This window comes from Neomonachus schauinslandi, chromosome 2 (genome assembly GCF_002201575.2).
Source record: "Neomonachus schauinslandi chromosome 2, ASM220157v2, whole genome shotgun sequence".
Taxonomy (NCBI): Eukaryota; Metazoa; Chordata; class Mammalia; order Carnivora; family Phocidae; genus Neomonachus; species Neomonachus schauinslandi.
In genome coordinates, this window is record NC_058404.1 from 1,317,760 (window position 1) to 1,329,765 (window position 12,006).

The 12,006-nt window shown below is 49.0% G+C and overlaps 1 protein-coding gene across 1 annotated transcript in view; it reads left to right on the top strand.

Annotated features, from left to right (window-relative positions):
- DLGAP2 (DLG associated protein 2) overlaps window positions 1-12,006 on the top strand; it is a 184,001-nt gene that overhangs the window by 149,764 nt on the left and 22,231 nt on the right. The window contains exons 8-10 of the mRNA XM_021694152.1: window positions 187-228; window positions 6,581-6,666; window positions 8,223-8,638. Of these exons, the coding sequence (XP_021549827.1) occupies window positions 187-228; window positions 6,581-6,666; window positions 8,223-8,638 (544 nt within the window). The remainder of the gene's footprint in view (window positions 1-186; window positions 229-6,580; window positions 6,667-8,222; window positions 8,639-12,006) is intronic.

Genomic DNA, 12,006 nt, shown 5'->3' on the forward strand with positions numbered 1-12,006 from the left:
AAATCAGAAGGCTTCGTGGCCAGGGAGGAGGGTGAGCGGAGGTCTGCCTGAGAGCCACATGTGCTCGGTGCTGGCGTGAGGGGGCTCGACGTCCTGGGGACACGGGAGAGCAGGCTGGGGCGACTGCCCGCTTGACTAGGTCCTCTGAACCAGGTCTCCACACTGTGGCTTCGTTGTTTTGTTTAGGATTCTGAATTCCCAGAGCATCAGCCATACCCAAGGTCAGATGTAAGTACCAAAATATACTCCAAAGCCAAGTACGCATGAATTTTTATTTTATCTCCCTTTTTTGGATTATTCATAAAACTGCTCTGTCACCTCTCTCTGTCCTGATTCTATATGCCAGGCATTATGCTAGGTGCCCCCCTATCACTCGTGTCCCCCGATGATGTGCAATTAGCCCCTCTTCGATGAGGACCGAGATGGGGCTCAAATAGGGACGTAACTTGCTGCAGCCGACAGGCTTGCCGGGCCATAGTGCTAGTGTGTGGGAGGCCGGGGTTCGGACGCCGGTCCCTCCGGCTCCAAAGTCATGTCTCCAGAGAAGACGTGCGAGGTACGCAAGTTAACGAGGCTGGCTGCACGTTCCAGGTGCTCGTGCACCCTCTGGCCTTCTCCCCTGCCACCTGACCCAGACTCCCTCCTGCTGCCTGCACCAGCCCCTGTCACCTGACACCACAGACTCCCTCCTGCTACCCGCACCAGCCCTGGCGGGACGAGGCCGGGGTGTCATCTTCTGGCTTTATCCGAGCAGAGCAGACCTGGAGCAGCGGGTCATCGGCTGGTCGGGGGCGCCACCCCCCCTCCCTCCACTTCATCGCCCAGAAGCCCCAACACCTGTCCTCGCCCCGTGGCCCTTTCTGCTTCTAGCAACCACGCCTGTCCTCCGCGGGAATGTCCTTGCTCCCCTGCCCACCGCTCCCTGCGGCTCACGCGTTGACCCCTCCCCGGAAGCCTTTCCGGCGCTGCCCCCCCCGCACCGCGTGTCTGTGAAGGCCCGGCTGCCCCCGCCTCTTCACCACCCAGCGTCTAGCACAGTGCCTGGCACATAGCAAGTGCTCGGTCAGTGTCGGATAAGTGGGTGCACGGGTGACGGTGGGTGAGTGTTCCATGAACACCAGTGTGAGTGCACGTGTGTGAAGGGTCCGCTGTCTTCCGTGGCAGTAAGGGAATGCACAACATCACGTGAGCGTGTAACCTTGCCATTATCAGACTGACGGGGATTGAGGAGCCGGTAGAAAACACGGCCAGAGAAGCTCAGGTATTAGAATAAATACGAGTCAAAGAGTTGAAACGTAGGCCAGCGTAGGGAGTCAACTCACAGGGAAGCACGAAGAACCAGAGTGAGGGAGACCCCCAGACACGTAGAGGCCCTGGGGGGCTGGCTGGCGTGTCCGCACTGTGAAAGCACGACGCAGAAACAACCCTGAGAAGCAGGCTCGTGGAATTGCCGTGTCTCGGGCTCTCCAGCACGTGCTCCTTTTAACTTCGTCGTAACCCTAGGGGCCAGCCGTTATCCAGGTTACCGATGGGGAAACTGAGGCTCGTGGGTAAGTGACTTGCCTAGAGGGTCACAGCCGTGAGAGTCGCAGCCAGGACGGAGGGCAGCCTTGTTGAAAAGCCTGCAGGGCGCCCGCTTCCCAGAGAGGAGACGGGGGGTCAGTGCGGGGCCCGTCCCCTGAGCTGCGTGGCAAGAAGCGACCTGCCCCAGTCTGTCTGTCTTGTCACTCGTAGGGAGGGATGGCTACTGTGCTGCACACTCAGCCAGGGCTCACGGGGGTTTGCCAGCTGACCGACCGCGGCCCGTCTCAGGAGCTCCTGTGGAGTGCAGACGGCAGAGGATCGACATCGCATTTCCCACCCATTTCTGCGGGTCTGGGGGTGCAGCTCCAGGCCCTGCCTCACGGGCTGGCCCAGTGACGCGAACCCGCGGTGCCCCTCCCTCACGTCTCCTCATTCAATGCTGACATGCGCCTCTTTCCTCTGTGTTCCCGTTCTGTGTATCCGTGCTGCGTGTGTCCATTGGTGAGAGTCCGCTGGAAGTGTCTCCCATTCCCGGACACTGCAGTTTGGATTAACATGCAGGGGTTCCTCAAGCCCACCTGCCTCGGTTGCCCCGTCTTTAAAGTGGGAGCGATTCCTGCTCTTCCGTCTCTATCACCGGGCTGCGGGGATGAACAGCGCAACTGCCACAAGCCTCTTACTCGGCTCAAGTGTGCAGCTGAGAGCGCGTCAGTTTGCCCGCTCAGGCGGGTTTCTCCCTCGCCGGCCTGAGCCGTTTCGCACTCGGCAAGCCTCGCAGCACCTGCTCCTGGAAGTGCGGGTGCTGCCTTGGGCATCTCTCAGCAGCGAGGCTGCTAGACCGCATCTCACTCTCGGACTTACGACAAGTCCCCGAGGGGACCGCAGTAACCATGCCCTGAGGCAGTGCAGCTGCCCGGCTGTGCGCTCGGTTTTGCAGGCAGAGCATAAATGATCCGGGGTAGACAGCAGAGACGTGCGGTCGGAGCTGCAGCCGATGCTAATTAGCCAAGCTAATCCAGCTCCCTGCCTGGGTGCTTCTCTCAGGTCCGGACCGCGGCTGACCAGCTTTGACTTCCCACAAACACCTGCCATGCAGGAGATGGGGACCAGGGCACACAGGGGCCGCCTCCTGTCCAGCTCACACGACCCAATATGCACATGCTCACACACATGTGCATGCACACTCACACTCATGCACACACTCCCCTGCACTCATGCTTACATTTCTGCACAAACATGTATGCACACTCAACACACACACGTGTGCACCCATGTGCTCACACCTGCACACATGCATTCACACTTGTGTGCACACTCATGCAGATGCATGCATGCTGGTCACTCACATGTGTATACACAATCACACATTCACATACTCACACATGTGCTCATATCCACACAGGTGCAAACATGTTCATGCATGTACATGTGTGTGTGCAACTAATGTGTGCAGTTTTACCCACGTAAGTACACACATGTGCTCACACTCACGCATGCACATGTGTGCACACTCATGCGTGTGTGCATGCATGTACTCACCTCTGTGCCTGCTCTTGCAAACCCAGTCATTCACACACATACACACACGTGCACACTCACATTTGCAGTCATACGTGTGCACACACCTGCAGACACACATGTGCACACCGCCCTAATGCATGCAGTCACACACGTATACACTCACACATTTACTTACATGTACACACTTGTGTGCACGGTCCCACGTGCGCACATGTGTGCACGTGCATGCAAACACACACACACGTGCATGCACACACCAGCCACACCAAGCTCCTTGCTTTGTAAACAGACCATATTTAGAAATGTCCCCCTTCCCACCTGCCATCGTGACATGTGGCTCAGCTTACAAGCTCCGCCATCGTACGGGGAGAGCTGGTGTGGGGCTCCGGGCTCCGCAGACCCCAGACACTCTTGTGATGGCACACACCACTCACGACAGTGACTGGGGACATGTCTGTCCCCTGTCATCAGGGAGCCCTGCAAACACCTTTGCTTCAAAAAGATCTCACTCAGCATTAGCGATTCTGTTAATATATCTTTCTTCTCAATGCCTAGAACATGGCAGGTCTTGTAAAAATGAATATATGCCTTCATTTCTCAAAACTTTTAAGATCCCTTGAATTTTCAGCCAGAATCTCCTCTTAGGAAGAGATTCCTTTGATTTCCTTTCCACTGTGCAAAGCAGTAATTCCTTTCCTTTGTCTTGAATTTGCCTTTTTTCTTATCCATTTAAGGGTCTCCACTCCCAGGATTTCTGAAATTGTTATGTGTTTAGCTCACCCGGGCCATATATGATTTTATCATCCCCCTCAGCCTTCCCCTTCTGAAAACAGAGATAACGTCATTTTTTCTTAGGAAAGTTTCATGTGACAAGCGCTGTAGCGCTGTGAGATCCTTCACATTCAGTATCCATCTCATCACACACCTGACCGTCTTCCCGGTTGAGGTGAAGGACAGAGCGTCGATATTTGCTGTGGACAAGCTTATCTGAGTCTGGTTTCCTGTGGAGTTTTACTTCAATCAAGTGAAGTGTCTCATGTCCCCTCATTTTTGAGACTAGGAAGAAAAGACTCAACAAAATTTAAGAGACTCACAGAGAGTTGCGTGGCCAGCTCGTAGCAGAATCTGGCTCCAAAGCTACAGCCTCCTCCTTTGCTCAGAATGGTAGAGAATTCTAGCGCAGGGAACGTGGAGACTGGATGAAGGGAGACAACCTGCTGTTGTCTGGTTATATGTTTTAGTCACTTATGTAGTGTGTATACATGACTGTGAATACATGTGTGTTTCATGTGTGCACACAAATCCTGTGATTTTGCTGTTCATGCCACCTGCTAGTGTGCATGGGACCAAAAACATCTTCCGTGGTGTAGCCCTGATGACCATTACCTTTGTACTGTGTAGTGTTCCGTGTCATGAGCAAATCATAATATACCCTCTGCTACCGCTCGCCTACTTCACCCCCCATCATGTTTCACCTGATAAGTAACACTAAGATGAACACCTCACACACTTGTTAGAATTTAAGGTGATTTCCTTAGACTAGAATCCTGGAAGCAGAAAAAATAAGACAAATATTCTGAACATTTCAATGATAAAATCCAGTGCTCTTTCCATTACAAAAATCTTTCTAAAACTATATGTATGCATGGATCTCCCCCAAATTATGTATCCATCAAATTCGACACCATCTACCAACATTGTAAAGCATAAAATCACCTACACTATGACTGTGTTCACAAAAACATGCACAGACATGTATCTGTAGCAGCATCATTAATCATGGCAGAAAACTAGAAGTAACCAGATTATCCCTCCCTTGAAGACTGGTTAACTAAATCAGGTTATGTTCCTAAAATGGAATAGCAAGCAGTTAAAACACAAGGCAGCTCTGTTTGCTCTGACATGGGATGACATCTTAAATACGTGAATTGTTACTGTAATCTTTCCATGTAAAATAATAAGAGTAACAATCTCCATGTCCAGGAAGGTGAAGTTTATCAAAGCCATGATCCCCCATAGAGACAGCAGCAAGGTTAGATCTGGATTCAAGGATGTCCCTCGTCCTGTGGTCACCCCGTGTCCTCGCCCAGCCGTCAAACCACGCACACAGAGGAGGTGATGTGACCTCTGCGTGCGTGCAGGATTCTGCCAGCAAGGAACGGAGTGTGCCCAGCCGTTCTCCTCCACTCGGTAACTCACCAGGAGCCCCGGGTCTTCACGCAGCTGTCTTTATTCTGGCCACAGCGGATCACTACAGAGTATGGTGGGGCTGTCAGACAGACGCAGGTGTGAATCCTCTTTCTGCTCCCAGTGAGCTGTGCACCCCTGGGCAAGTTACTCACCTTCTCTGATTCCTCAGCTGTTCAATGTGGCAGGAAATCACAGCAGGGGTACCGTGGACACTATGTGCAATAACGCTTATTATGCTCTTGGCACAGTGCCTGGCACGTGGTAAGAGTAAAATAAACATCAGATATGGACAGCATTGTTTCTCTTTGCCACAAGTTGAGTGAGCCCTCGGTGCCATGAGCTCGGCCACGGGGCAGCCGCAAATTACAATCACAGACTCTCCTAAGTCGCAAAAGAGAGCGTCATAATGATTTGTTTAGTGATTTGTACCTTACCCTCATGGCAATCATTAATATTTTTAAGAGAAAATGTGGTTTACAACTTAGTTATGACATTTCGGATTGGGGTCAAAGTCCCGCTGATACAGTAAGTAATATTTTCTGGGGAAAAAGGAAAGGGACACTGGAGTAGCCAGGATAATATTTACGGATAAACTAAACTTCGGTTTCACAGACTTTTTGTGCTGAGAGTTTGAGGGCTTTTTAGAACATGGACTGTACCAGCATCCCCTCATGTGTTAGCTCTGCCCCCTAACGGTCCTAAAGTGCTTGGTGGGTTTGGGAGACGTTTTGGCAAATAGAACCACGAGAAGGATTCGTGTAAAATGCACAGTTCCTGTTCTGTTCTGACCTGGCCTCGCTGGGCACAGTCCCATTAGCAGATGCAAGACACCGGTGTATAGGGGCAGATGGACACATGGCCGCAGTATTCCTGATACACGCTGAAATTCCTTCCTGTGTGTTTCTGTATGTGGATGCAACCATCAGTGTAATTCTATTAACTGGCTTATTTGTGGTTGTTAGCTCTATCTGGTTCATGCTGTACTTACTTTCTTCACCGTAGGGTGTGATAAGAGCCTTTAAGTCCTACAATCATGCAATCCAACAAAGCCTATTTTTTGTCTTAGCTGAACTAAGCAATTTTATTTGCAATCATCTGAGAGATCAGAGTGCAATGCTGAGTTCAAGTAGTTATGTGAAATTTGATGAAACACAGTAGCAGTCTAATTACACCAATATGAATGCATTTCCCTTTTTTGTGATTTTACTGGGTCAAGTGCATCTCTGTATTAATTAAATGTGTAATTAGTTATAGCAAATGAACACACACACACACACACACACAATAGTCCCCTGCCCAGGTCGCTTGTCTCAGTTCTAAAATAAGATGTTCTGTGTTGTATTAGGTGGAAACAGCCACAGACTCTGACACAGAGAGCCGAGGCCTGCGAGAATACCACTCTGTTGGCATCCAAGTGGAAGATGAGAAGCGGTAACTCAGCCCCTTCACAATATACGATGTTCCCAAGCAAGAGCGATCTGTTAGAAACCTGATTGCAAACATCTAGATCATGCTGACCATCAATAATTCATGCCATGTGTGGTAACAGGGTCATATATTTATACTTTGCAATTTATATCGTTCAAGTATGAATTAACATCTGCCTGCATCTTGTTTTTTGCGAGAGGCAGGGGAATAATTCTTCCTAAAGTAATTTACCACCTATGAAAGCAGAGGGGCTGACAGGCCTGAGAGCCAAAGTTCTTCATCCAAAGGAAGAACAGATAGGCTTGAGGGTGAATCAGGTGCATGTCTCCCTACCTAATAATGTTAAAGGTAAAAGAAAGACAGAAAGAGAGAGAGAAGGAAGGAAGTTTAAGACCTTAGCTATACCATGATTTCCAACCATAAAATACGGAGATGTCTATGATGGTAATGTTATTTTTGTAGCAAGAACAGGATGATTATTTTATTTCATATTTAAAAAATATATCTTGTACATTTCATAAACAACTAATTCAATGAGAGAATTGTCACATCTGCAACTTCAATTAGCATCTAGTCCCGGGTGACATTGCTCATCGTGGAGGGTTTTAGGACCCAGCCAATAAAGATTTTGATTGCAAAGAAATTCAGACCACAAGCTACTGGCTTCCCGGGTTCCCGGCAGAGTGCTGAGACCGCGGACAGCTTCTGCACGGGACTGGGCTTGCTGCCTTCCATCCCCATCATGGGTTTGTTCTCTGCTCCTTTGCCTCCAGCAAAGACACTAAGTGGAAAACTCATCAACCAGCTGCGGGCACAGCTGTTGCCATAGGAGGGTTCAGTTGGTGAGAAGCCAAAATGTAGAGTTAGGGTTCAGTTTGGAAGAACCCCCCCTTCCCCGCACACACACAGGGTTCTCACCCAGCAATATCTGGACTCCAATTATAAGCCCTTTCCTGCCCATCCTTTCAGTAATTGGCTGTGCGGGCCTGGGCGGCCTTCCAATGTGTACGATGAACATGTTTTTAAAACACCTGCTCAAGTCGGAATTTGGATTCCTTATTTTGCGTACAAGACTTAATGGGGATGATATTAAGTTATTCAGATAGGAGAAGAGATGCACGCCCTGAAATGTGTCCCCAAAACTCAGTGGGGTACAAAAGTTATTTACCTAAAAGGAGCTACACAGCGTTCCTGTTGCATAGATGCAACATAAGGAGGTTTTGTAAACTTGTGGCGGATTTGTCAAGGGAAGTAAATGAGCCAAGGCAGTGGACTCATGGAATGCGTTACCCCCGCTGCACCCCGCAATACGCTTCTGTCTTAAGTGGGCATTATTTAGGCATTGAGACTTAGGTAGATGTTAGAGGTTAATTATTTGCAAAACCCAACGTTCTTTCATAGCTGAAACACCAAAATAGTAGTAACGAGAGGAAAAGACTCATCTTCCCCTTGACTTGTCGGCTCGCCGTGGTGCAGGCGTGTCGTTGATGAGCGAGGCGTAGGCTTGCTGCGCAGTCAGCTCAGAAAGTCTCCCCTCTCTCTTCCTTCCCCCTCCGCAGACACGGGCGTTTCAAGCGTTCCAACAGCGTGACCGCCGCCGTCCAGGCGGACTTGGAGCTGGAGGGCTTCCCGGGACACGTCACCATGGAGGACAAGGGCCTGCAGTTTGGGCCCTCCTTCCAGCGGCATTCGGAGCCCAGCACGCCCACCCAGTATGGGGCCGTAAGAACTGTTCGGACCCAGGGGCTCTTCAGTTACAGAGAAGACTATAGGACCCCCGTGGACACTGGCAGCCTGCCGCCGCCCGATCCCTGGCTGGAGCCGTCCATCGAGACAGCGGAGACGGGGAGGGTGTCTCCGTGCCGGAGGGACGGCTCGTGGTTTGCGAAGCTGCTGCACACGGAGACAAAGAGGATGGAAGGCTGGTGCAAGGACATGGAGAGAGACGCGGAGGAGAATGATCTCTCAGAGGAAAGTAAGAGTGCAGCCTCCCCTCGGCTTCTTAGCACTGCAGTTGGTCAGTAGGGCCAACAGGCAAATGGCATCATTAATGGGGGACACTTCCTTTGATACTTGGGTAAATGAAAACAAACGTGCTTCCCACCACATCCCGCTCAGCTCCCAGAAAACAGATAAGGACATGGACAGAAAAACCACCGCTAACGTGTTCAAGGGATCCGTTTGGGTTTTGTTAGATCGTGAGCCCAATAGCACTGACCCTGGTGCTGGTAGTTGGTCTCATTCCATGTACCTCTTCTCCCGAATCCTCACAGTGACTTGATGTGGAGGGTGTCCACTGTTTTCTAGAATCGTTACTGTCCCATGTTTATAGGGAATGGAGTTGCTTTATTTTTTTTTAAGATTTATTTATTTATTTGAGAGAGAGAGAGCTTGAGCAGGGGGAGGGGCAGAGGGAGAATCTCAAGCAGACTCCACACTGAGTATGGAGCCTGACTTGGTGCTCCATCTCAGGACCCTGAGGTCACAACCTGAGCCGAAACCAAAGGTGGGACACTTAACTGACTGCACCACCCAGGTGCCCCTTGAGTTGGCTTTATGCCAAAGAGAAGTTTGAGCTGAGTAGAGACTGAACCGGCCAGCCCCATGACGGTGCACGCCCAGCTCTCCCATCACCACGCTGAGCGGGAATCCATGTGACTTCCTGACCCAGTGCTCACAAAGCAGACCTGCTCCAGCCTCTTTCTGCCCTGATGGGTCTCTGCCTCTCTGTGTAGAAAGGGACAGCATCCCTCATTCTCCACCTGTCTCCCACTGACCTGAAGAATCCTCTCTTGAGGATGATCAGAAGCAGCATCCTTTGTGAATCGCTGCACCTGATTTCTAAACAGATACCACCTTAGTCGACAGACCAAGAATCCGAGAATAATTGCCACATACTTAGAACTAACATTGTCTTGACCAAAATACGGTTTCACAGAGGCATTTCTGAATGTCTTGACAAATCATGCTCTCTTGAAAGTACTTTTTCTTTGTCCGTGAATTCCTTTGTCCATTTGCTAGCTCACTCGGAATTCTCAAGTTCAAACCGATAGCTGACGTCCTTGGGGATTGTGCCCTGCCGCAACACGTCTAGATAGCTGCTGTGATAGAATCTGTCAGTCATCATACAAACGGAAATACGAGGATGAAATTCTATGGACTTACGTAACGGACGGAGTACAATGGCCCTGGGATCTGTAAAGCCAAGAAACTAATTGGCGTGTTGATCTCTAGCTGTTAGAACTTATGGTGTTAAGCTATGAAGGAAGAGAGAGGTTGCCTTTAAATTACTAATTCTCTTCCCCCACATTTCTCCCTTAATCACCCAATTCCACGTGTTCACCTGGGTGGGTGGGAGACCCTGAGTGTTTTGGAGGAAGCGTTGCTGTAGCGGAGCATTTGAACCTGCTCCCCAGCTCGCCGACAGGTGTCTCAAACTGCTTGCATGCATCCAAATCTATTACCTTTTTAGGGTACATTGAGTGGAGCAATTACTCACAGTTCTTATATTTAAAAATCGCTCATTTCCTGCAGCATTTTCTCACTGGTCGGTATGTGTTTCGGCTTGGCAAAATCGTTATTTAATTGTCACAGCGATTTACAATCTTTATCACAAAGACAAAATTTGGAAAAACTAAATTGCCTAAGTTGATGCGAAATCAGTGTCAGGCTGTGGGCTCCCACTGTGTGCACGGCAGCGCGTATTCTTCCGGGGGCCCGGGGCGTGCAGACCCCTGGGGCGGTCAGCCAGGACGCGCCCGCACTGAAGACGTACTTGTCAGGTCTAGGTCCATAATGTGTCTATCAATTTGATCCTGTCATCATTTGAATTTACACCATTCAGGACACATCCAAGAAGTTCTGGTCTCCCTCTGTGGGCAGAACAACAGGGGACACTAGCCACTGCCGTGTTTGTAAGACCACCTAGAGCATTCGTTACCTTATCATAATTTCCCATATGTAGTGTGTCCTTTTTATTTTATTTTATTTTTCTCTTATTGTTAAGTTAGTCACTATACATTACATCATTAGTTTTAGATGCAGTGTTCCATGATTCATTGTGCATAACACCCAGTGCTCCATGCAGTACGTGCCCTCCTTAATACCCATCACCGGGCTAACCCATCCCCCTCCCCCCTCCCCTCTAGAACCCTGTTTGTTTCTCAGGTCCATAGTCTCTCATGGTTCATCTCTCCCTCCAATTCCCCCCAATTTTTTCCCTTCCTTCTCCTAATGTCCTCCATGCTATTCCTTATGTTCCACAAATAAGTGAAACCATATGATAATTGACTTTCTCTGCTTGACTTATTTCACTTAGCATAATCTCCTCCAGTCCCATCCATGTTGATGTAAAAGTTAGGTATCCATCCTTTCTGATGGCTGAGTAATATTCCTTTGTATATATGGACCACATCTTCTTTATCCATTCATCTGTTGAAGGGCATCTCGGCTCTTTCCACAGTTTGGCTATTGTGGACATTGCTGCTATGATCATTGGGTGCATATGGCCCTTCTTTTCACTACATCTGTGTCTTTGGGGTAAATACCCAGCAGTGCAATTGCTGGGTCATAGGGTAGCTCTAATTTTAAATTTTTGAGGAACCTCCACAGTGTTTTCCAAAGTGGCTGGCTAGTGAAACAAAAGCAAAAATGAACTTTTGGGACTTCATCGAGATAAAAATCTTCTGCACAGCAAAGGAAACAGTCAACAAAACAAAGAGGCAACCCACAGAATGGGAGAAGTTATTTTCAAATGACACTACAGATAAAGGGCTGGTATCCAAGATCTATAAAGAACTTCTCAAACTCAACACCCAAAAAACAAATAACCAAGTCAAAAGATGGGCAGAAGACATGAACAGACAGTTCCCTGAAGAAGACATACAAATGGCTAACAGACACATGAAAAAATGTTCATCATCATTAGCCATCAGAGAAATGCAAATCAAAACCACACTGAGATACCACCTTACACCAGTTAGAATGGCAACAATGGACAGGGAAAGAAACAACAAATGTTGGAGAGGTTGTGGAGAAAGGGGAACCCTCTTACACTGTTGGTGGGAATGCAAGTTGTCGCATGTCCTTTTAACGTAGTCTTTATTTTCTAAGAATTACAGTTTAAAAGGGGATATAGTTAAAAGAAGAGATCTCCGCACCAGCACATTCTGAGCATGAATCCTGTGCCAAATATTATGGGAGGTTCTTTGCACACCTCGTTCAGAGCTCACCGCGATGTGGTGCCTAGATAGCATCGTCACCATCCTAAAAATAGAGAGACCTAGGCTTAAGGAGGTTAACATCTCGCCCCAGATCCCACAGAGTATGGCGATGGAGTCGCGA